Source organism: Eublepharis macularius, chromosome 11 (assembly GCF_028583425.1).
Source record: "Eublepharis macularius isolate TG4126 chromosome 11, MPM_Emac_v1.0, whole genome shotgun sequence".
Lineage (NCBI taxonomy): Eukaryota > Metazoa > Chordata > Lepidosauria > Squamata > Eublepharidae > Eublepharis > Eublepharis macularius.
In genome coordinates this window covers 90,789,122-90,814,794 of record NC_072800.1, presented here as the reverse complement: position 1 = coordinate 90,814,794, position 25,673 = coordinate 90,789,122, and the positions used below count along the sequence as shown (strand labels likewise).

Sequence of the window (25,673 nt, the reverse complement as noted above, 5' to 3'; positions counted from 1 at the left end):
CTCGCTTCTTTGCCTCCCCCTCCTTAGCTAGAGAGAGTTGAATAAACAATGTAAAAGAAGAAGAAAATCTACGTCAATGAACCCCGTTGATATGATTTATACAAAATATAATTTGCATAATTTAATCTTTGGCTTTTTGACGATGTGTGATTTGGGTTACAGTGGCGTTGAAATTTAGTGGCGGTGGTGTGTTGATTATCTGCCGTTTTGTAGATAACGTGAATCCCAGACCGAAGCATGGCGTAGCAATGCTACTGGGGGTATATCCATGGACTTGTTTTACCAACATTCATTTCCAGAGGCATACAGGGTAATCAAACATAGAATACTGGATACTGATTATCAGGAGTTATCTGTATATTGATTATCAGGAGTTATCTAGCCAAGCCAATAAAACTTGTTCTCTTCTAAGCTTTGAGATTCCCCTTAAGACAGGTGGTCTGGTTTCATATTTATCTTTCCTACAGGCACCTCATCTCCACAGAGCTTTCTCCCATGCAAGATGCCATCTGCAACCTTATATGGTAGATATAGGTAAAGGTAAAGGTAGTCCCCTGTGCATTCACTGAGTCATTACAGACCCATGCGGGGGAAGGGAACGTCGCATCACGATGTTTTCTTGGCAGACTTTTGTTACGGGGTGGTTTGCCATTGCCTTCCCCAGTCATCTACACTTTACCCCCAGGAAACTGGATACTTATTTTACTGATCTTGGAAGGATGGAAGGCTGAGTCAACCATGAGCCGGTTACCTGAACCCGGCTTCCGCCAGGATCGAACTCAGGTCGCGAGCAAAGCTTGGGCTGCAGTACTGCAGCTTACCACTCTGTGCTACAGGGCTAAAATTGCATATGCATATAGAGTTTGCTACTGTGATCACGGTAGCATTGAGACAGTTTTGCATGTGTTGCTTTATTGCCAACCAGGGCTCATTTTGAGGGGGAACGCACAGGAACGCAGTTCCGGCAGTTCCCCAAAGGGCCCCGCCCACCTGACTCTCGGCCATTTGGGGCCTGTTTCTGCCTGGATTGGGGCCGAAATTGCCCAGATCGGGCCTCTGATGGGTGGTGGATCACTCTCTCGCTCAGCAGCAACCCGATCCTGACCATTTGGGGCCTCTTTTCAGCCATTTTCAGCTCCTTTTTGCCATTTTGGGCCCAATTTTGGCCCTGGATGGCCAGGATTGGGTCCAAAAAAGCCAGGCTAGGTGATGGCAGGGGGTGTGGCATATGCAAACCAGTTATGCTAATGACACACTTCTGGTGATGTCAAGGGGCGTGGTATATGCTAATGAGTGATGCTAACAAGTTACGCTAATGAGTTCCTCCAGCTCTTTTTCTACAAAACGACCCCCCTGTTGCCAACTATGTGCAGACTTGCGTCTCAGATACTTAAACTCAGAATTAGCTAATAGGAGGGGCCTCCCGGATTCCCTAAAGGTCTTTCGCCTTCTGAATGACTCCCTGCCTAAAACCACCGAGAATACAGCAATGTTTCTCTATACAGCTATAAAATTCCATCAGGAGTGGTTCCAGAAATAACTTCGTTTTTCTATGTTTTTTTGTATTGTGTACATTGTGCTGACTGATGCCAGTAAAGGCTGACTGACTGGTCGATCTGCATTCGCTGTTTTTTCAATCCATCTTTGCTTTGCTTTGCTTTCCAGGTTATAAATGATTAGCCCCTATGACCAACATGAGCTGGAGCTTCCTAACCCGCCTGCTAGAAGAAATTCACAATCACTCCACCTTCGTGGGGAAGGTCTGGCTCACCGTCCTGATCGTCTTCCGGATTGTCCTCACGGCCGTCGGAGGTGAGTCCATCTATTCAGATGAGCAGAGCAAGTTCACGTGCAACACCAAGCAGCCCGGCTGCGATAACGTCTGCTATGACGCCTTCGCGCCGCTGTCCCATGTCCGGTTTTGGGTATTCCAGATCATCATGATCTCGACTCCTTCCGTCATCTACCTGGGCTACGCCATCCACAGGATCGCCCGGTCCACTGAGCAAGAGCAAAAGAGGTTCAGAAGCTTCAAGAAGAAAAAGCAGTTTGCGCTAAACTGGCAAGCTGTCCGGAACCTGGAAGACCCCTTGGGAGCAGAAGAAGAAGAGCCCATGATAGCGGATGAAGTAGCCGAGAGTGAGGACAAAGCCAAAGCCAAAGAGAAGAAGAAGGAGCAGCAGAAACATGATGGAAGGAGACATATCCAAGAGGAGGGCTTGATGAAAATTTACGTCTTCCAGCTTCTCACCAGAGCCACTTTTGAAGTTTGTTTCTTGATAGGACAGTACATGCTCTATGGCTTTGAAGTCACGCCATATTATCTTTGCAACCGAGCTCCTTGCCCTCACGATGTCGACTGCTTTGTGTCGAGGCCGACGGAGAAGACCATCTTCCTCTTGGTGATGTACGTGGTCAGCTGCCTTTGCCTCTTACTCAACGTGGCCGAGATGTGCCATCTGGGAATCGGGACCATCAGAGATGCCATTCGGGAGAGAAAAACCCACAGCTTCAGGCAGCCCCCCTACAATTATGCAGCCTATCCAAAGAATATCTCCTGTCCTCCGGAATACAATTTGGTGGTGAAATCGGACAAGCAGGCCAAAGTCCCCAACAGTTTGATGGCTCATGAGCAGAACTTGGCCAATGTGGCTCAAGAACAGCATTGCACCAGCCCCGATGAGAACATCCCGCCAGACTTGTCCACACTCCATAAACACTTGAGGGTGGCTCAGGAGCAATTGGACATTGCCTTCCAGAGCTACAATAGCACTCAGGCAAACGCTCAGCCATCGAGGACCAGCAGTCCAGAATCGGGAGGGACTGTGGCAGAGCAGAACCGAGCCAACACTGCCCAGGAGAAGCAGGGGGCTAAGCCCAAAGCCAGTTCAGAGAAAGGCAGTTCTAACAGCAAGGATGGGAAGAATTCTGTATGGATATAGCAAAGAGGGTAGATAAGAGTCTTTCAAACCAAGTCAGAGCATCAGGAGCAAGCTTGGGGTGCCTTCTCTCCATCAAGATGGGACGCGTTTGAGAGAGCACTAGCAAAGGGTTATTTTGTTACATAAAGGTCCAGTGTTTCTGCTAAATGGCTTTAAGCGGTGGATTTCAGGAAAGGCTTCCTGAAAATGTTAACAAGGGGCTTCTCCCCCTTGCCCACTCTTATTCCTGATGTGCAAATATTTCAGTATCTGGAAACAGTGGGACTTTTGCACATTTGTTGTTAGGCCATAGGGGGTTTGACCATAATAAACATTACCCCTCTTTTAAGGAAGATTTTGGGCTTTATCCCCAGACAAATGGGTAGAAGGAATTTTGATGGCAATGTTTTGTTCCCTAACGCACAGTTCTGGGAGAAAGCATTCCCTCCAGTCCCTGTTTCTGTTCAGTTTGGCTCTCAGGAATAGTCCGCATTCAGGATTGCTCACTCAATCCCACACGGAGTCTGGCTTTTCTCTGCCGGTCTCTTCCCTTGCCTGTCTCCTCGCTGTGCCTTTTATCTTCACTCCTCCGACAGTCCTTCTCCTCTTGGCAGTGGTGGAGAGTGCCCTCAAGTCAGAGTTGACTTATGGCGACCCCTGGTGGGGCTTTCATGGCAAGAGACTAACAGAGGTGGTTTGCCATTGCCTGCCTCCACAACTCTGGTCTTCATTGGAGGTCTCCCATCCAGTTACGAACGAGGGCCAACACTACTTAGCTTCTGAGATCTGATGAGATCAGGCTTACCTGGGCTATCCAGGTCAGGGTATTCTCCTTTTAGATAATAATAACTCCCTCCCTTCTGGTCATGCATACATGAGAAGCTATATCTCTTCTGGTTGGCAGTTCCCTTTCCTCTGTGTAAACTTGTAGTGGTGAAGGAGAGTGGGGCCGTTTTACACATATGTTGTCCAGGAGAACCACCATGTCCATTCTGCATCAGAGGCAGTGAGTATTTAGGTGTGAGAGATGATCCCATTGGCCACTTGCAGGGAGTATCATCCCTTTCCTAGCCAGTTGTTAGTTCCGTACGTCCTCTTGAGCTGCAGTTGTGTTTCAAGGGTTGTTTTAATGACTCCAGTAACCCTTAATTGAATGAATTTTTAACTCATTCGGTGGAAGATGACATGGCTGCAAACACTGCCGTATCTTTCCCTAACATTCCAAATGCTGAAATGCTCACAAAACGACCACATTTAGAACTGCAAAAAAAATCCAAGGTATACTAACCCGTATGCACAACTAACTGTATAATAGCTTTATACAGAATTAGCTTTTGAAAGCAAGGCTGAAACTCCCCGACTAGGTTATCCCGATCCATCGATATCTCTGGGGTTCCTGCTGTGGACTTCGTCAAGAGTTGCAAATTCAAAGGTGTGTGCTGTTTACTCTTTCGTTCATCAGCATTAAGCTGAGAAGCTGGCAGAATCCAAGCACCTTGGATATCTTAAGAGTATCACTTGTGTCCTAAGGATGCTCTCCAGTAGCTGTTATTGGTGGGAGGTGACAAAGGTTTTACACTGATAAAAACAGGCCATTCTAAACAAAAGCGCCTTTAGCAAGACCAGTTTATGACACACTGATTCGTGGAGTTCGTTGTTACAACGATGTGGCCGACTGGCCATCCCCTCCCCTCCAGCTGAACATCTGCAGCGCGAGAGCCAATGCTCTGCGAATCAGCCTGCTGATTGCCCTGTAGTGTTAATAACATCTGGAAAAGGTGGTGTCAAAAGCTAGATCATGGTGTTGTATGTACACATATGTGCAGTTAAAAGTACATTGGAATGGAGTGTCCTCAAGTCACAGCTGATTTATGGCAACCCCTGGCGGGGTTTTCATGGCATGAGATTAACAAGGGTGGTTTGTCATTGCCTAGCTCTGTAACCCTGGTCTTCACTGGAGGACTCCCATTCAATTACTAAACAAGGCCAACCTTGCGTAGCTTCTGAGATCTGACGAGATCAGGCTCACTTGGGCTATTCGGGTCAGGGTAAAAGCAAACCTTATGTATGTGTATAATGTAACATCATGCTTGAGGTGTTTTATACACCAGAGCAGTTAAAGCCAAACCTGTAGCCATCTTTTGGAGGGTGATTGTGTTGAATGCCAAGGGATAGCCATATTCGTCTGTAAATAAACCAGACATCCAGTGGCCACTTAAAATCTAACATTTATTTTGCTATGAGCTTCCATGAGTCACAGCTCACATCTTCAAAAAGCTGATATTGACAGAAATGTTAAGGTGCCACTGGACTTTTATTTTGTCTTGAAAACATCAGATATTCCCCTTGCAACCATCAGGAATTGGGGGTTGAAAACAAATTCCTTTTGAACACTGAGGTTTGACCAAAATTTTGGCTGAATATTTATACCAGGTCAGGGCTCACTTCAGCTCTGCCCCAGAATCTGTTTTCAGTGCCCAGACTGTGCTAGCAAAGCATGGTGGCAACAGCCAGTGCTTTAGAGGTGTCACAATCACAGGGGACTGAGCTTTTGGCTCAACCCATGTTTGGAAACTGGAGCCGTTACCAACATGACGATCCCGTCCAAACTGCTATCTTGTGATGGCTTAGTCATGTCGAAGTGGTTGTGTGGACGAGCCCAAAACTGCCCTGACCGTTTTGACTCGCTGTTTTCAGCTCCATGGACCTTGGAACGTATGATTAACACAAATTATCCAAGAGCTGGTGCAAGACTGCATTTCTCTTGCCACTGAGAAAGTGCAGAGTTCTTGCACAGCAAGGATTAGGAGAAGGGTTTCCAGAACGGAGGGTGGTGTAGCCGGGGTTGCTTAAATATGAATGACTCCTCTTCAAGATATTAAGCCTTGGAAGAAAAGATTAGTGCACAACGCCTCCAGAGTTGAATGATAGGGAGGAAAGCAAGATACCGATCCTTTTTAATGGCCCTGACCCTTGTTCTTCTACAAAGGAGATGTTTCTTGAGCCGCTTTATTCAGAACAGGGTTCCTTGAGAAAAAAAAAACCCTCTACAATTCACACAACTGTTTTAAAATGGTGAGCAATATGCTGAATCCACAGAGAAATTTTCAAACCATGGTGACTGATATTGTTTTGAGTGTTTGGACATGCCGAGGCTGTGGCTTTACCAGCTCTGGGCTCAGCCTACGGACTGATCCTGCTAGTTTTCCACAGATGAAAGAAAACGTCCTTTTGACAACTGAAAAAGCTACGGTGCATTGCATGGGGTGAGGGCTGGGGTGAGATGGAGAATCAGGCATAACGGAACAGAAAAGCTAGAGGGATCCAACCTCACGTTTTGAAGGAATATTGGAGCAGACTTGAAAATGATGAAGCCATATTGAAACTGATGTGTAAATCATTACTTGGCCACCTGGCCGTTTCGTTTCATAAACTTCATCATTGTGAACTAGGATGGTGTAATTGGAAGGGCAAATTTGCTTTCTTCCTCTTGGACCATAAGAGCACACCTATAAAGCTAGTCAACTTTCTTCTACATTCCAGTGCAGCTGTACTGAACGTAGAGAGAAGGATCGGGTGTGCTGTTTGGTTGTGAACACGTGTACTTAGATCTGCACATGTTCTGTATCAATGTACAGTTGCAACAGAATGTAGAAGGAATGAGTTCAAGTCACCTCCCACTTGGCTTCTGCAATGTTAAGGAAATGGGGTAATTTTCAAAGAGCAAAGATACCAGAACGGTGATTCAGAATAACCCCCAAATGTCTAAGAATCTGTATTTTTAACTAATCCAAGGAACTTTGGGAATTGTAGTTTTCTGTGGCAGGAAAGGATATTCCAGAGAGAAACCCTAATATCCTCACTACATGCAGGAAGCCACAAGAATTCATATGGCTTTAAAATGGTTCAACATTTAGAAACCCAGAGAACAAGGAACAAATTGTCGCTCACATTCCGTTCCACTGGAAAATACTTGAAATTTATCTAAAAGGCCATAACAAATCTTATACTGTTATGAAGTTTCCAGACTTTTTTTTGTAGAAACCTGTATGTCCTATGAGAAACATTTTGAGTATACAACTGACTGTTTGTAAATGTATTTTAGGGCAAACGTTACCAGCAGATTGTACTTAGAATGATAGAACATTTAAAGAAAAAAGAAACGAATAGAGTTGGATGTTCCATTTCCAATACTAATAAAATGGAATTAAACTTTTGATTTGCTTTTCATATGGTGGAAATGGTCTGTCTGTCTTGGGGTGTTGGCTTTGATTAGGTACTGTATGTGCATAATAAAAAAAAATAGTACAGCCAGAAAAATATCAATCCAGTATAAACAGAGAGCCACGGAGTGAATCTGGTTTCCTCACAATTTCATAACTGAGAAGTAAGATGCACATCCCAGAAAACTAAATGCAAGCTTAGCAGTTGCTTAAGGATTCCAATTCCTAATCAGCCTGTCACGGAAGAGAGAAATGCACTGTTTAAATGCATACAGGGCTTTTTTTCTGGGAAAAGAGGTGGTAGAACTCAGGACCGCACAATGATGTCACTTTGGGTCAGCTGGAAGAAGGGGGGAGTTTTTTAAAGTTTAAATCGCCCTCAGCAGAGGGGAGTTTAGACTGCCCTCCACGCCACAGCACGGAGGGAGATCTAAACTCCCCTCTGTTTGGAGATTGGGGGCGGGGCCACCAGTCATGTGACCATTTTCAAGAGGTGCCGGAACTCCGTTCCACAGTGTTCCAGCTGAAAAAAAGCCCTGCATACTTTTAAAAAACATTATACTTTTATGCTGGTCAAGGAATATGCATATAAGCCCCGCCCTCCTGAGACACCACGGCCCAAATCTCCATGAATTTGCCAACCAAGAGCAGGCAAACCTAGTCGGAAGATGTTATACCTAGAGTTACCAGCTCCAAGTTGGGAAATTCCTGGTGAAAGCAGTGGTTGGGGAGGGAAAAGAGCCTCAGCATGGTATAATTCCATAGAGTCCACCCTCCAAAGCAGCCATTTTCTCCAGGTGAACTGATCTCTGTGGCCTGGAGACCAGTTGTAATTCCAGGAGATCTCCAGCTACCACCTGGAGGCTGGCAACCCTAGTTATACCCTTGCTGGAGTGCCCCCACCCACTCACACTTTTGCTTGAATTCTCCGATGCAAGAAAGAGGGAAAGCAGACCAATGCAATTAACTAAAAGTTGTAAATTCAGGGGGGAAGACACTGCTCTTATACCTCGGTAGGTGGAGCACAAGCAGCAGGCAGCCAAAACGGCTGTGGTCGTGGTAGGGTTTCCAGTGCCAGGTTGGGAAATTTCTGGAGGTTTAGAGGGTTAGAACCTTGGGAAGGCAGGATTAGAGGAGGGAAGGGGCTTCGCCACAGCATAATGCCACTGAGTCCACCCTCCAAAGCAACCATTTAATCCAGGGAACTGATCTCTCTGGCCTGGAGATCCATTGTAATGCTGGGAGATCCCCAACCACCACCTGGAGGCTGGCAACCCTAGGTCCTGGGCACATTACTCCAGAGGGAGTCCCACTTAACTTTTGAGACTTAAGGCCTGATTTACACGGGCAAGAGAATGAAGTGGATGTTGAGGGGGACAAAATGGGCTGCATTTCATGGATCCGTCTCTTTTTTAAAAAAAACAGCTTGCTAAGAGAAAGCAGGGAGAAAGTTTCTCCCCTCTCATCTGGGCTGCAGTATTGGTTTTCCATTTGGAGGGCCATTTTAACATGTTTTTTTAAATCAAGAACCTTCCACCGTCAGTCTATATGTTGCACCCATCTCACTACTAGGGTTGGGCAATTCCTGGAGGTGGAGCCTGGGGAGGGCATGGGGTTGCCAACATCCAGGTGGAGATTTCCCAGAATTATAACTGATCTCCAGACTGTAGAAATTAGTTCCCCCTTAGAGAAAATGGCTGATTTGGAGGGTGGACTCTGGATTTTACCCTGATAAGGCCCTTCCCCTAACCCTGCCTTCTCCAAGCTCCAACCCCCAAATCTCCAGAAATTTCCCAACCTTAGGGTTGCCAGGTTGGGAAATTCCTGGAGATTCTGGGGGTGCAGCCTGGAAAGAGTGGCATTTGGGGAGGGGAGCGGCCTCAGTGGGGTATAATGCCAGAGTCCTCCCTCCAAAGCAGCTATTTTCTCCAGAGGAACTGATCTATGTGACCTGGAGATCAGTTGCAATTCCGGGAGATCTCCAGCCACCACCTGGAGGCTGGCAACCCCATGCAACTTGGAGTTAGCAACCCCTGGGATTGGGAAGTGGCATGTCAGAGTTCACACTCTGACTTTAGTGGGGTATGTCAGAGTTCACACTCCAGAGCAGTCCTTTTCTCCAGAGAAACTGATCTCTATGGCCTGGAGATCAGTTGTAATTCCAGATCTCCAGCTGCCACCTGGAGGCTGACAACCACCCCTACTCCAAAATTCTTCACTATACACTTGGGAGCACGTGGTCCCCACTGGCTAGCCACCGCCCCGAACGCGTCGCCTGACTGGGCCAATCAGAGGTGGAGATTATGGCAAAGGTATCTTTCGCCGCTTCGCGCAAGCGCAGCTAGAAAGGCAGCCGGCAAGTCGCGTCGAAACGCGCGTGCGCACTCTGTCCTACTAGACTGCCTCGCTCCTATTCCGCCACACCCAAGATGTCGGCGGGGAGGACGAAACCTTAAGCCTTGGCGCTTTTTCCTCTCAGGTCGCCATGCTGGTGAGGGCGAGCTGGGCGCTGCGGGGTTTTCCCCGCGGCCTGCGTCTGACGGCCAAGAGGAGAGGCCTGAGCGGGGGCGCTGACGGAAGGGGCGCGGCAGCCGACTGCTTCCCGCTAGACCGCGCTCTGCTTCGCCTCCAAGGCCAAGAGACCGGGCCCTTCCTCCAAGGCCTCCTGACCAATGACGTGACGCGGCTGCTGGGAGCGGGCGGGGCCTCAGAGGCGCCGCGCGCGCAATACGCCCACCTCCTCAACGTCCAGGGGCGGTGCCTTTATGACGTCATCCTTTACAGGTGAGCGAGTCCATTGGCAGCTGAGGGGAAGGGGGAGAAAGGGTCGGGGGAGTTGGAAGGGCCCATTAGTGGGGGGGGGGATGCTGAAGGACCAGATGCGCTCAAAGGAAACTCCCAGTGAGAGCAATGGGACGTTCTTGCAAAGCTCATGGCTCTGTGATGGGGATTTTTACTGTGCATGCAATTTATTATGGGGACTGGCTTGCAATAAAAGCCAGAACAGTGACTCTTTCAGATTAATCAAAGAGTCCAGTAGCACCTTTAAGACTAACCAACTTTATTGTAGCGTAAGCTTTCGAGAATGCTACAATAAAGTTGGTTAGTCTTAAAGGTGCTACTGGAGTCTCTTTGATTTTGCTGCTACCGACTAACACAGCTAACTCCTCTGGATTTTTCAGATTAAAGATGCTTATGCATCCAGAATGCCTACCCAGAGAAGAGGTTGCCTGTTGTGTCTCTGCATGATCAGGAGATAACATACCATAGTGGGTAGAGTAGTCAGGGTTGCATAAGCAGGCAATACCAAGCCACCTCTGTTAGTCTCTTGCTATGAAAACCCCACCAGGGGTCGCCATAAATCAGCTATGACTTGAGGGCAGGATTTCATCCATTTATCGTCTACCTTTCTTACTGAGACTCAGAGTGAGTCAATACAATCCAGTCCATTTCAAAGACATTTCAATACACAATATAATAGGATATATAATGGGGTATATCAAATCCCTGCTTTGCTATGTAGTTTGTGTGGACTTGGACTAGACATTGTGTTTTATTTATTTATGTCATTTACCTTTCTTACTGAGACTCAAAGCGGATTACACAGTGTGAGATTAGTACAGTCAGTATCGAGGACATTTCTGTAATTGCCCTAGGGTAAAATAAATACAAGTTTACAAAGACATCGCATTAGCTGGAATCCAATACAGAGTGGAAGAGATGCTGAAACAGAACATAAGCAATTCTATTACTGACATTAGACAACATAGAACGACCCAGTAGGATCATACTTGAAGCACAGGCAGCCCATAGGGCTAGGGGAGTCAAACTAGGGCCTGCGGATCCTGAGATCAATTTTTAAATTTTTATTTTTATGTTCTTCATAGTCTACCTTTCTTACTGAGACTCAGGTGGAATCAGTTCAGTACAGTCAATTTCAAAGACATTATAATAAACAATAGACTATATAAGGAGCTATATCAAATCTCCACTTTGCCATGTAGTTCGGGTGGACTTGGGCTAGCTATTGTGTTTTAAGACAAACTACCCCACAGGGTTGTTATGAGGACGGAGCAGAGGAGGAGAAGACAATATATGCCTCCTTGAGTTTCTTGGAGGAAGGGCAGACTAAAAATGTACTCGATAATAAAATAAATGTGTTGCTCTTGCCTTGCCACCTTGCAGTCAACTTTTGCCTGGGCAGATAATTCTAAATGAGGACTCTGGTACATTGGCGGATACAGATTGCTCTGCCTGTGTGGTATTGCTTAGAGATGTACACCTGTGCCTTTACTTCCACCTCAAAAGCCTTTAGGGTGGCAGGGCTGTAAAGTTCTCTGCTTGAATTAGAATTGTTTTTGAAAATATTGGAGCCCTACATATGTCCAGATAGAATCCCATTGTCTGTGTGGAGTAAAGATCCCAAGTTCAGTCCAGTTTAAAAGGATCTAGGGTAGCAGATGGGGTTGCCCACCTCCAGGTGGTGGCTGGAGATCCCCTGGCATTACAACTGATCAGTACCCTTGCAGAAAATGACTATTTTGGAGGGTGGATGCTGTCGCATTATATTCCTTGCTAGATTCCAACACAAGTATACAGGAATTCCCAAACCTCAGGAATGAGTGAACAACTTTCTCTGCCCAAGGTTTTGGAGAGCCGCTGCTAGTCATGTGGTAGTGAGCTCAATGCACCAGTGACGAATGTTTGGAGGAAGCATGGCTTAGTGGTAGAGCACACCCTTGGTCTGCAGAATGTTCAGCTCCTGTGCCTCCATTTTATCCTTGCAACAACAGCCCTGTGAAGTAGGTTGGGTTAGCCCAAGGTCACCCAGCGAGCTTCTGTGGCAGAGTGGAGATTGGACCTGGTTCTCTCACATCCCAGTCCATCACTGAACAACAACACAACGTTGGAGTAGCCTTGGGGAAAGAGCAATAGCAGAGGTTTGCTTAGTACCTGGGAACTCTCAAGTTCAGTCTGCGCTTCAAGAATCCGAGGGCGGAGGGGTTGCACAAGAGCTTTCTCTACTGGGGACACTCCTGTCAATCAGAGCTGACAGTACTGGACTTGAAAGGCCAATAATCTAATTTAGTGAAAGCGGCTTCATACACTCGGATTGCTTGACGCAGTCTACTTGGTTGGGAGCGGGGCCCGTAGCTCAGCAAGAGAGCCTGTACTTTGCTTGCGGAAGGTTCCAAAGGGATTTCGGGTACCAGGGCAAGAAAAGACCTTTTCTGCCTGGCATGCTGAGAATCCCCACCCGTCAAAGGATGCAGAAGTAGATGGGTCAGTGGTCTCCCTTGATATAAGGCAGCTTCCAGTGTTTGTATATGAGATCAATGTTGCACCTGCGTAGATGTACAGGTGCCCCATCCTCTTTGGCACCTGGCATGTAAGGGATCTGAATTAACACAGTGTCCAAAGTTTTGCAGCCTTTGTCTATGCAGGAGTGATTGTCCACTGATCCTTATTTGCCTTAAGTCTCTAGTAACACCGATCTATTCCTGGTAAGCTGTTCTTATTTTCACCGATCCAGAGGAGTCAGCCGTGTTAGTCTGTAGTAGCAAAATCAAAAAGAGTCCTCCATGCATCTGACGAAGAGAACTGTAATTCTCGAAAGCTTATGCTACAATAAAATTGGTTAGTCTTAAAGGTGCTACTGGACTCTTTTTGATTTTTCTTATTTTCACCATGACTGTTAAGGAAAACGGTTGTCTTTTTTTTGCAGTGGAAACCCCTGTGGGAAATAATTTTGGGTACCAGGATTCTCATACAGTATTACGTTCCGCCAGGCCTATGGGGGAGGCTAGGTTGGACCCCCACTGGCCACACTAAAGATCTGTCCACCACCCCACATATGAGCCAGGGCTTGAAAAGCAGTATTTTATCATCGCCATCTGAAGAGAAGCTGTATTGTATAAAGTTGTTTTACTGTTATTTGTATACTGTTTTTAACTGTATTTATGTAATTTGAAAGGTTGTACTATGCCCTGAGCCAGCCTGGCAGGGAGGGTGGACTAAAAATCTAATATAATAAATAAATAAAATAATAAATATTAGGGGGAATTAATAAAGCACTGTGAGGTCACAAGGAAGAGGCTAGAAATGGAAGAGGTAAAGGAACTTGTATCAACTCACCCTCCTGATTTTCTTCTGATCTTTGATCTTTTCAGGATTCATGAAAGTTCTCAAGAGGAGACCCATATCCTCTTGGAGTGTGACGCCGCAGTTCTGGACTCCCTTCAAAAGCATTTGAAAGTGTATAAGATCCGAAGGAAAGTAAACATCACGCCCTGCCATGACCTCGCTTTGTGGGCTGTCATCCCGAAAGTACCATCCAAAGAGGTGTCCCCTGAGCTCCAGCAATACACCGGCAAAGTGGTGGTTGCGACATCTGACCCCAGAGTAGATGTTATGGGTTGGAGACTGATAACCAGCCAAGGCACAAACCCAGTAGAGATTGTTCCTGGAAGCAAGATTGGAAATATTGAAGATTATCATAGGCACAGGTACAAACAAGGTACACCGCTCTCTCTCTTGGGGAAAATTATGTCTGCAAAAGGACAAAATTGAGGTGTTGTACGGAGTGAGGTTATAAAATGATTCCTTTACATGGTAATCTACACCAAAGGCATTCATATCTGCAGATGTAATAAATATCCCACGGTTACATTTCTTGGGATATTATTCTAATGTAACCTAGCTAGAATATTAATAATAATAATAACAACAACAACAACAACATTCGATTTATATACCGCCCTTCAGGACAACTTAACGCCCACTCAGAGCCGTTTACAAAGTATGTTGTTATCCCCACAACAAACACCCTGTGAGGTGGGTGGGGCTGAGAGAGCTCTGAGAAGCTGCGACTGACCCAAGGTCACCCAGCTGGCTTCAAGCAGAGGAGTGGGGAATCAAACCCGGCTTTCCAGATTAGAGTCCTGCCGCTCTTAAGTGACTGACCCAAGGTCACCCAGCTGGCTTCAAGGGGAGGAGTGGGGAATCAAACCTGGCTCTCCAGATTAGAGTCCTGCCGCTCTTAAGTGACAGACCCAAGGTCACCCAGCTGGCTTCAAGGGGAGGAGTGGGGAATCAAACCTGGCTCTCCAGATTAGAGTCCTGCCGCTCCTAAGTGACTGACCCAAGGTCACCCAGCTGGCTTCAAGCAGAGGAGTGGGGAATCAAACCTGGCTCTCCAGATTAGAGTCCTGCCGCTCTTAAGTGACTGACCCAAGGTCACCCAGCTGGCTTCAAGGGGAGGAGTGGGGAATCAAACCTGGCTCTCCAGATTAGAGTCCTGCCGCTCTTAAGTGACTGACCCAAGGTCACCCAGCTGGCTTCAAGGGGAGGAGTGGGGAATCAAACCTGGCTCTCCAGATTAGAGTCCTGCCACTCCTAAGTGACTGACCCAAGTTTACCCAGCTGGCTTCAAGCAGAGGAGTGGGGAATCAAACCCGGCTCTCCAGATTAGAGTCCTGCCGCTCTTAAGTGACTGACCCAAGGTCACCCAGCTGGCTTCAAGCGGAGGAGTGGGGAATCAAACCCGGCTCTCCAGATTAGAGTGCCACACTCTTAACCACTACGCCAAACTAGCTCTCACTGTACTATTGCAGTTCGAATGGGGGTAGGGCAAGCCAAAAGCAGTAACTGATCGTGAGTGTGTGCATAGGCTCAAACTGCGATGTTTGGAGCCGGAGCTGGTGGTGACAAGGGGAAAAATTGGATTTTTTTCTCCCCTATAATTCTTGCAGGGCCAACTCTTGATCCCTTTATTCCTTGTATGTTTTTATACACGAGCTTACATCATATCCTGAGTCAGAACGCTGTATTATTCAAAAGTATTAAAATCTCTAAGCTCATGGGTTGATTATATCGAAAAGCCAACCAAATTCTTGTGCTGTTTCTTGAAACATGCCCACTTAGGATTCTGGCCAGCTTTGATTTACTTACTTTCTCACTGAGTCGCAAGGCAGATTACCGTGTCAGTCAATGCAGTCCAATAACATGAGACATCTAATGAGCTATGCAATAGAACTAGGATTATAAAAATTAGAAACGATGCAAAAAAGTATAAAATACGATATGTCAAAGTGCAGAAAATGATATTACAAACATAATACAGTAAGGGCAAACTTGTAGCAAACTGATAATACATACTATTAACAGTAGTATATTACGTTTCCTTTAGTAAATCCTCCTCCTCATTCATTCTGTTGTCTCATCACTTTTGAAGGTAAGCGATTAGCAGAAGTGGTTAACCATGGCCAAGTGGTTTACCATTTAGCGAGTCTGTTAATGATAGGACAGTTTGAAGGTCTTTCATTCGTAGGGTTGCCATAGGTTGGAGGAGACTTGACGGCACATAACATAGCCCTGTTACTGTATAAAAATGGTGTCCTGAACAATTCTGTTTTCTATTGGGGTTGGCACAACTCAGTAAAAGTCTAGCAGCTGCCAAGACATTCTACCATTAATTATAAAATTGATTATAAAATAGTAAAGAATCCAATAGCACCTTTAAGACTAACCAACTTTATTGTAGCATAAGCTTTCGAGAATCACAGCTCTCTTCGTCAGATGCATCGATGCATCTGACAAAGAGAGCTGTGGTTCTCGAAAGCTTATGCTACAGATGCATCTGACGAAGAGAGCTGTGGTTCTCGAAAGCTTATGCTACAGATGCGTCCGATGAAGGGAGCTGTGGTTCTCGAAAGCTTAAGCTACAATAAAGTTGGTTAGTCTTAAAGGTGCTTCTGGACTCTTTACTATTTTGCTATCACAGACTAACACTGCTAACTCCTCTGGATCTATTGATTAGAAGCTCATCTTGTCTAAAAGTTCTCTTGCAGTTGATTCGTATTTCGTGTTACTGTTGCTGCACATGTCCCTAGATATGTTACTGAGGTTCCTGGCTGATTGTTCTCCCCACACAGGATTCCAGGGAAAAGGAAGAATCTCAAACACACAAAGAGACAAAGTTTTCCAGAAATGTATAAGTAATGACCAGTGCCTTAAACTGGAACTAAAAGTCTCTAGAAAAATCTTTGCAGAATCTGAAGTGCTGGAATAATGTGTTCCTGGCTCCCAGTGCTGCTTTCGAATATGTACTTTCCAAACATTCTATGATGAGACCAGAGATTCCACTGGTAGAAAACTGATCCAATCTCCCTGTCGTCGCAGCGTTCTACATGGAGGGAGTTGTGTCTGTGTATATGGGAGGGAAGTATTCACACATGTGCGCGCACACGCTTCGGCAGCCTGCACTTCAGGAAAAGTGTAGCTTATCTCTCTGTGATTCATATTTTTTAAAGGGACAGGGGAAGCATTTAAAATGCTTTCAAGTGTTGTCTGTCCTTTAATGTTACACCCAGAGAGAATCCTACTGGACCTGATTAGAACCTTTGTTTTACAAAATACATCCGGTGACAGCGTCGGTGTTTTTCAAGTAAAGTTTTCCAGTAGGTTTTAAAGATAGCTCTTTAGCGGGAGTGGCTGCATGCCTATAGCTTGAAAGGTCCTTCCTGTACATCCAGCGTTGCTATTTTTGGATTATCTTTATTTTGCATTGCTACGGGGGAAGTATCTTAACCACGCAAGTTTGAATAGATTCAAGGACAATTTAGTGGTGAGGCTGAATTCCAAGGCAGGGGGATGGGGATGGGGCAGTGGGCATTCCAAAACTTTCTCCAGCCGTGGCTGAGCAGCAGAGCATATATTTTGCAAACATTCATTCTCCAGTTCAGTCCCTGGCATCTGTGGCCAAAAAGGATTAGAGGTCACAAGCATTGAGAAAGATCTTTGCCTGAGAGCAGCTGCTAGAACAGACAAAACTGAGCTAGGCAGATCCCTGGACAGACTAAAGTAATGTCGTATATTCAAATGAGGAAGGACTCTTTTTCTAGGTCTTCGTGCAGATACTGATGTTTCAATTGCAGTTGTAGTTTCATAATTTATACAATTTTTTTAAAAATTATTTTTTTTACATTTTACACCCAACATTTTACTGACAGAGGGCACCATTTCCCTGTGGACTGGAGCTGCTCCTCTTGAGTAACTGGGGCTTATGCCGAAGAATGCTCCGGAGGATTGTATCTGTAATAAGCCAGTGAGGTTCAGAGGAGAAAGTAAGGTGGTATGGGCCAGTACAGAAGGCCAGTAAGAAATATGCGAAAGAGACCTCCCACCATCTTTTTCAAGATGGAGGTAGATCGAATAAGATGTGCAAGTTTTATCAAGATGGGTAGCCGTGTTGGTCTGTCTGTAGCAGTAGAAAAGAGCAAGAGTCCAGTAGCACTGATAAGACTAACAAAATTTGTGGCAGGGTATGAGCTTTCGTGAGTCATAGCTCATGAAATCTGACAAAAGAGAGCTGTGGCTCTCGAAAGCTTATGCTACAGTTAAGTTGGTTAGTCTTAAAGGTGCTACTGGACTCTTTGCTATTTTGTTACTACAGACTAACACGGCTAACTCCTCTGGACCCATGAAATCTGAAGAAGCGAGCTGAAGTGGTATCTGAAGAAGTGAGGTGTGACTCATGAAAGATCCTACCCTACCACATGTTTTGTTAGTCTTATAGGTGCTACTGGACTCTTGCTCTTTTCTACTGCCATTGATGTCAACCGGCTGTAGCTCTCATTCTGAAACATTTACTTTAGCTGGATCACTTCATGTTATCCTTTCAATGTGGAAGGAAGGGGGAGGGGGGGATGACAGATAAAAAACCATGTTAACTTGATTTCTTTAAAAAAATGCATATGATATAAGAGCACTGCAAAAGTTAATGTGCATATTTCGCACGTGGTTTATAACCCTCCCAATGCAGACAACTGCATTCATAGCCAAAGGGTACAGTGTAGTGGGAATGTTTCTTGTGAAGCCCATTTATTTCAGTGACGCTTGCGCAAGGGAAATTACTGTTGGGCAGTCCCCTATGTCATTAAAGTAAGTATGATATATTTTGTACAACAGGGGGATCTAAAAGTATTTATTGTTTACTTTAAATTTTATTAATGGATTTTTTAAAAACCTGTTACACTTACATTGAAGCCCATAAATTACTCTAGGCCATAAAATCAGATATGATGGCCTTCCAGTGTGGAGTGGTAGTTAGTGTCAGATTACAATCTGTAAAACCGAGTTAGGAATCCCTTCTCTGCTGCTCTTGTCAGGTAACCTTCAGCCAGTCAGAATCAAGTCTGATAGGACCTTGGAGACCAACTAGATTTCCATGTAGGGTTGCCAGGGACCTGGAGTCCCTCGACGGGGGATCCCCAGGTCCCTGGACTCTCCTGGCGGGGGATTGGGAGCCAGTACTCACCCTGGCTTCCTTCTTCATGCGCACGTGTTCCTGACTTGCATGATGACATCATCACACAGGGAGTGACATCATCACATGGGGTCAAAGGGGGCCCTTGTCCTCGTTGCCACTGCCTGCCCTTGCCGCGACCGCGGCCTGCTCTCATTTGGCACACAGGGGCCTTGGCGGTGAGAGCGGCCTGCTCTTTCCGCCACCGCCACTCACTTTCGGCATCGGCCACCTGCTCTAGTGGCGCAGGAGCACGCCCTCCACTTGGGGGCGCGCTGCACCACCTGGGGCGGGGGCACCCCAGAGAGCATGCCCCCCCTGCCAGCCAAGTAAGTGGGCACATGGGGGGGGAAGGGTGGGATCAGGGGATCCCCCGCCCCGAGTGGGCAACCCTATTTACAGGGGAAGAACTTTTGAGAATCAGAACTCCCTTTAGATACAAGGAGTAGAAAAAGTGATCTTCACCTACTCTACAGGGTTGTTGTAAGGATAAAATGGAGGGGAGGCGAACGACCTAAGCTGCTTTTGAGTCTCCGTTGGGTATAAATGTAGAGTTTAAGCGGTTAGATGGATAGGCTGGAAAACCACACCCAATGAATAGTTGTCAATGGCATCACGTCTGATTGGAGGGAGGGGTCCAGTGCAGTGCCCCGGGGCTCGGTCCTGGGCCTGGTGCTTTCCAATATTTTTATAAATGAACTGGATGAAGGTGTAAAGGGATTACTCATTAAATTTGCAGATGACGCCACACTGGGAGGAGTAGCAAACACCCTTGAAGACAGGGATAGAATTCAACAAGATCTGAACACACTGGAAAAATGGGCAGATTTGAATAAGATACCATTTAACACGGTTAAGTGCTGGGTTCTCCACCTGGGTAACAAAAATGCAAAGCATGCTTCCGGGATGAGGGATACACTTCTGGGTAGCAGTGTGTGTAAACGTGATCATTGGCAGTCTTCAAGGAGCAGCTGGACGAATCCTTGTCGGGGATGCTTTAGGCTGTTCCTGCATTGGGCACGGGGTTGGACTCGATGGCCTGTAAGGCTCCTTCCAGCTATGATTCTATGATAAATGAAGTAAATAAATTCCTTGGTTCAGAATTCTCTCTTGGACCACTAAGAAGGAAAATTAAACTCTGGGAAGTGTCTGAGGCCCCCTAGTGGCTATTTGCTAGCACTTGTCAAAAAGAGTCCAGTAGCACCTTGAAGACTAACCAATTTTATTGTAGCATAAGCTTTCGAGAATCAAGTTCTCTTCGTCAGATGCATGATACAGAGACCGTTTGGTTTGCTAGCACTTGTGAATGTGTGCCGCCAAACCAAAGTAACACACATGCTTATTGATTTGCTCATGCCCTGTTGTGTGTGTGTGCGCGCGCATGTGTGTGTGTGACCATACCAAGTAAATGTGGGCTTGTGGGTCACCATACCAAAAAGGTTGGGTACCACTGGCCTAGACTGAGGACTGCACGCCGGTGTGCGTCTCCAGTGCTGCATTACTACGTTTCCATGTTCAGTCGATCAGAGGCAAAGATATCCCAAGGCACGGGAAACTGACTGCAGATCTGCTGCAGCACGCACTCAACAGCGCTGCTGTCGTTTCCTTTGAATTTAATTTGCAGCATGCTTTTGCAACAGGCTGGTCACGATTGCCTTAAGATGTCCCTGGCGCCAACATGATTTTTCAGTAACCCTATCAACCACTGGAGGAATTTTTCCTTTGAGTTTTTTTTTTCTGAATTAGTTCTTTTGAACCTGCTGTTGTATTTTTTAACATCTGGATAGCAGCCAGATTTGATTCTGGTTTGTTTATTTTACAGTTTTGCTGATTTGGGTTCTGCTTTAGCTGTGTCCGGATTCTGTTGCTGCCGTACTGTTACTCTGTTGCTTGATTTTGTTGGATTCTCTGCACTAGAGTTGTGATTTTATTACTTTATGCTGGTCTCATGTTAAACTATTGCTGTTGGGTTTGAGTTGTATAGTGATTGGTTATTTTAATTGTTGGCCGCCTTTTCAATGTTACCATTGGTTTGCTATTGTGTGAGCTGCATTTTTGTCTGTACCTTCATCTTTGTGGTGGAGAGGTGGCAAAAAAGCATACTAAATAAATCTGTGGGATAATGTCATTGCCTATTAAAACTATACTGGACACACTTAATAAAAAGATTATATAATGAGATTTGGCACCTCCAAGGGAGTATTTGATGGTTGAGAGCCAGTTTGGTGTAGTGGTTAAGAGCGCGGGACTCTAATCTGGAGAACCAGGTTTGATTCCCCACTCCTCCGCTTGAAGCCACCTGGGTGACCTTGAGTCAGTCACAGCTCTCTCAGAGCTCTCTCAGCCCCACCCACCTCACAGGGTGATTGTTGTTGTGGGGATAATAATGACATACTTTGTAAACCGTTCTGAATGGGTGTTAAGTCATCCTGAAGGGCGGTATATAAATCAAATGTTGTTGTTGTTATTGATTGTACTAGTAGTCACTGAGGGGAGAGGAGACAGTCTTTAGGATCTATAGGGTCTAAGCAGTTGAGATATCATCATTCATCACCACCAGCACTTATATAGTGTTCGTTCTAATTTAGAAATGCATCATCATATTACAAAGGACATAGAAGATGGAATTTTCTAGAGGATTGACAGGCTGTAGCTCCTTTGCTCTAGCCAGAAGAGGGTTTAGAGAGTGTTCAGGAGAACTAGCTGAATATTTTGTGTGTTTGGCAATAAGCTATGTTTATTTTAGTATGTCTCGTATGATTGGATCCTAACTTATTACATCCGTCAGACACAACTACTTCTTTTGGGTCTGGACTAGCATATTTTAGTCCATCAAAAGCTTCTCAGCAGCACCAGGTATTATCACTTGATATTCTACTAATTTGAGGGTACCACAAAATAATGACCTCTGCATTTTCTCTCCTTTCCAGGCATCCCCGAAGGCATTAAGGACCTGCCTACTGGAGTAGCCCTGCCCCTGGAATCCAATCTGGCCTACATGAACGGCATCAGTTTTACCAAAGGCTGTTATATCGGACAGGAGTTAACCGCTAGAACCCACCATATGGGTGTCATCCGTAAACGGCTCTTGCCAATACAGCTTGCAGTAGCTGAGCCTTTTGAAAGGATCCCTGAGGGTGCCGAAATTGTAACGGAATCAGGAAAGTCAGCGGGGAAGTACCGGGCTGGAAGAGAGGAGCTTGGGATAGCGCTGCTGCGGCTAGCTAACATAAACGAACCGTTGCATTTAAAACTCTCAGGTGGCGCAACTGTGAATCTCACAACTTCTGTCCCCAAGTGGTGGCCGAAACCTACAAATGCATAGAATACACTTGCTTCGAACCTCGTCTGCCTTTTTGATGTTGCCCTGTGGACTTGCTTTCTTTTAATTGATTCATCCAGTTAGTTATCTTGTGCAATTTAATTATATTTCAGCAGGACTCGTGCAAGAGGAGTTCCGTTGTGCATTACGCCTATTTTCACTGGCACGGATCAGAGAGGACCAGCGAACATGCACATCATAAATTCTCAACTTCTTTTTAATTTTTTCTCTAATACCGATGCTTTTTCTAAATTTGACAAACAACCTTACCAACCATCCACACCTTCCTTCTAGAAGGATTCGGAACAGCAGGCAAAATGGGAGCTGAGCTCTTGAAACTCCAGTCTGTTGCTAACTTCCTGGATCACATATTAGCATCACAACCAAGCACTGGGTACACAGAAGCCTCTGTGCCCTTATATTGGCTTCCAATTTCAGCAGCTAGCACAGGTGTGTCTGTGTGAAGAGCCTTCTTCCAGCTTGTGCCTTCTTCTGTGCTTTCAGTAATCTACCGCCACTTGATATTTGCCCTAGAAGAAGATTTGCCTCTGCTTTTCCTTGCCAGAGAGTAGAAGGAAATGACGGCACAGTTACTTTGATTTCTTCCCCATCTCTGATAGGTTTTTTTCCCTGCCATTGACAGGGGGAAGAGCAGAAAGAAAATCAGAATAGTTGTACTAAATGATTTTATGAGAACTAGACTTGAGATAACTGCAGAGAAGCTGTGGTATCAAAACAGTCATTACTCACACTGACTACGCAGCACAGCTTTCTTTTTTTGTTTGATTAAGTATTTATTTTAATTTATTAGTATTAATCAAAAAATCTACAAACACAACCTCCAAGGCACATAGAATTATATTTAAAAGAATAACTTAGTTGTTGCTTTTAAAATAATGTGTGAAGAACCCCATTTAGTTTTATCTTACAAAGTAATTTTTTTCTTGATCACTGTGGATGCAAAATGTTTTTTTTCCTCTTATTTTACACTTATTGAGCTCTTGGTATTGTTTTCTCAGTGATGGTATTTAAAGGAAAGGTGCATCATTCTGGATTTAAAATTTCAGAATTGTTACACTTGGCTTTTAATATATTTCCATCAAATGTGGGCTTTCTCTCTCTCTCTCATTTTTAGTATTTAAATGACACTTAAATCTTTTTGCATATGAGTACTTGTTAACCCTCAGGAATTGTTAAGAGTTAAAAAGAGCAATTTTTAATCACTTTAGGAAAAGATTCAAATTAAGATATTACAATTGCACAAGAAGAGAGGCTTTTGTAAGGATTTTGTGTGTCTGCTTGCGCTGTGTTTGTCATAATCTATGATTTAAAATGTGATACCAATATACATTAAAAATTTAAAAATGTTAAACCAATATATGATTTAAAATCTGATTGCTGGGCAGGGTTGCCCTACCTTTTGAGGAATGGGTATGTAGCTTGGAGGTGCTTTTAGATCTGTGGTTGCAATCCAAGGTGGCATTTGGCCACTGGTTGTTCCTTCAGGATGGCCGTTCCTTCAAGCGTTATTTGGCTAGTTATCCATGCTTTGGTCTGTTGGGAACCTTTTCTCCCATGGTCTTTCACATCTACAAGATGTCACTGGGTGAGGTCTGGAGATTCAGGGCTGCGTGACATCAACATGCAAAAGACATTCAACTATATCCCGTGGGAACTTACCTGTCCACTCCGGTTATCTTTGGAGACCCTGATTCAGGTGCTGCCATCAGACAGGTGGCATCCTGAAAAAGGGATTTCTCAGTCAGGGCACCAAAACTTTGGAACTCTGTCCCCATGAAAATTTGTCTGTCTCCATCTACTGTTGTCTTCTGCCATCCATGAAGACTTTTTAGTTTTATTTGGTCTTCTTCCACTGACTGTTACCTGCCCTCCTCCCAAATTGTGTTAGTATGTGTGTTTATATTTTTTATTGAATTGTTTAAATGTTTTATATGAACTTTAACATCTTGATGTTTTAATACTGCATTTTTTTAAAAAAATTAAATTTTTATTTGAAAGTAAAGAAAAAATAACAGACAATATACAATGGATAAAATAATATAAGCAAAATATATAGCAATACACAATACACAAAATATATAGCAATAAAAACAAAATATATAACAGCCTATTATACTACAAAACTATTTTTCCTCTTCATCCTCTTACACTCAACATTTGTAATCACAGTTTTAAAATGTTAATTTTATAGTTGGTCTACGTTAATACTAGCTATTCTTAGTTCTTCTTAATTTTCACTTACGTAGACAAAAAAGTCTTTCCATTAGTTTTGATTCTTGAAAGCTTATACCCTGGAAATTCTTGTAGGTTTATAAGATGCTACTGGAGTTGTGCGGATATTATGAATCGGTTTTTGCCTGAGGTAGGTTCCTGCTGCCTTAATAAATGTGTTCTTCATTTAATTTTAGAAAAGAGCAAGAGTCCAGTAGCACCTATGTGTGTGTGATGTGCCGTCAAGTTGTCTCCGACCAATAGCAACCCTATGAATGAAAGACCTCGAGAATGTCCTGTCGTTAACAAACTTGCTCAAATCTTGCAAACGAGGACGTGACTTCTTTCATTGAGTCCAGCCATCTCGTTTTAGGTCTTCCTCTTTTCCTGCTGCCTTCCACTTTTCCGAGCATTATTGACTTTTCCAGAGAATCTTCTCATGATGTGACCAAAATACGATAGCTGAAGTTTTGTCATTTTAGCTTCTAGGGAGAATTCAGGCTAGATTTGATCTAGAACCCACTTATTTGTTTTTTGGCTGTCCATGGTATCCTCAAAACTCTCCACCGCCACCAAATTTCAAATGAATCAATTTTCTTCCTGTCAGTTTTCTTCACCGTCCAGCTTTCACATCCATACATCGTAATGGGGAATACCAGAGTTTGGTTTATCTCGATCTTGGTTCCTGGTAGCACCTATAAGACCAACAAAATTTGTGGTTAGTCTAATTGTTAGTCTCATAGGTGCTACTGGACTCTTGCTCTTTTTTTACTGCTACAGACAGGCTAACATGGCTACCCATCTTGGCCTATCTTCGTTTTTTATAGTCTACCTTTCTGCCTGAGTCTCAGGGCGGATTACAATGCGAGTCTGTAGTGCCATATAGTAAAGAGTCCAGTAGCCTCTTTAAGACTAACCAACTTTATTGTAGCATAAGTTTTCGAGAGCCACAGCGCTCTGCATCTGACGAAGAGAGCTGTGGTTCTTGAAAGCTTATGCTACAATAAAGCTGGTTAGTCTTAAAGGTGCTACTGGACTCTACTATTTTGCAACTACAGACTAACACCGTTAACTCCTCTGGATCTATGAGTAGTGTTGTAGGGTATGTAAATGTAAAACGTAAAAATACATGCAAGGAGGCGTCACATCACAAGTCTCTCTGAACAATTCAATCCATTCATTAAAGCGCCTCCTTTCCCCTCTCAAATGCTTGCTACTATTTCTGATAATGCTGCGAAGGGGCTTGTGGGCGGTTTCTGCTGGAGAACCGGGTTCAAACGCCCCCTCAGCCCGCCACAATGACTCGGGTCGCCCGCTCTCAGGCCAGCCCACCACACAGGGCTGTTGTGAGGCGAAAACCTCAAGGTTTTGGGTTTTTTTAAGTTAATGAGCAACGTCTAATCCCCCCCTTTTTCTCCTTGGCTGAGGTGATTTTTTTCAGTGCAATCCTAAAGAGAAACCAATTTAGGCCCACTAAAATCAACGGGCTTAAACTGGTGTAATTCTGCTTAGGATCACTCTGACCATGCAATCCTAAAATGAGTTACACCAGTTTAAGCCCATTTATTTCAATGGTCTTAGACTGGCTTAACTCTGTTTAGGATAGCGCTGCGAGTCTGAAGCGCGCCCTCCCCTCCCCCGCCAGATAGTCCAATCACCTCAGCCGAGGC

The 25,673-nt window shown here is 44.8% G+C and overlaps 2 protein-coding genes across 3 annotated transcripts in view; both read left to right on the top strand.

The window, feature by feature from the left end:
- The window catches only part of GJC2 (gap junction protein gamma 2), a 33,616-nt gene extending 26,465 nt beyond the window's left edge, over positions 1–7,151 (top strand). For both annotated transcript variants that reach the window (XM_054991887.1, XM_054991886.1), the window contains exon 2: positions 1,666–7,151. In XM_054991887.1, coding sequence (XP_054847862.1) covers positions 1,686–2,942 — 1,257 coding nt within the window. In that variant the 5' untranslated portion in view covers positions 1,666–1,685 and the 3' untranslated portion in view covers positions 2,943–7,151. The remainder of the gene's footprint in view (positions 1–1,665) is intronic.
- Positions 7,152–9,582: 2,431 nt separating this feature from the next.
- Positions 9,583–23,110, top strand: IBA57 (iron-sulfur cluster assembly factor IBA57). The gene is made up of 3 exons (XM_054991761.1): positions 9,583–9,928; positions 13,315–13,661; positions 21,380–23,110. Exons 1-3 carry the CDS (start codon positions 9,630–9,632, stop codon positions 21,772–21,774), a joined length of 1,041 nt encoding a protein of 346 aa, XP_054847736.1. The 5' UTR covers positions 9,583–9,629; the 3' UTR covers positions 21,775–23,110.
- Positions 23,111–25,673: the final 2,563 nt, after the last annotated feature.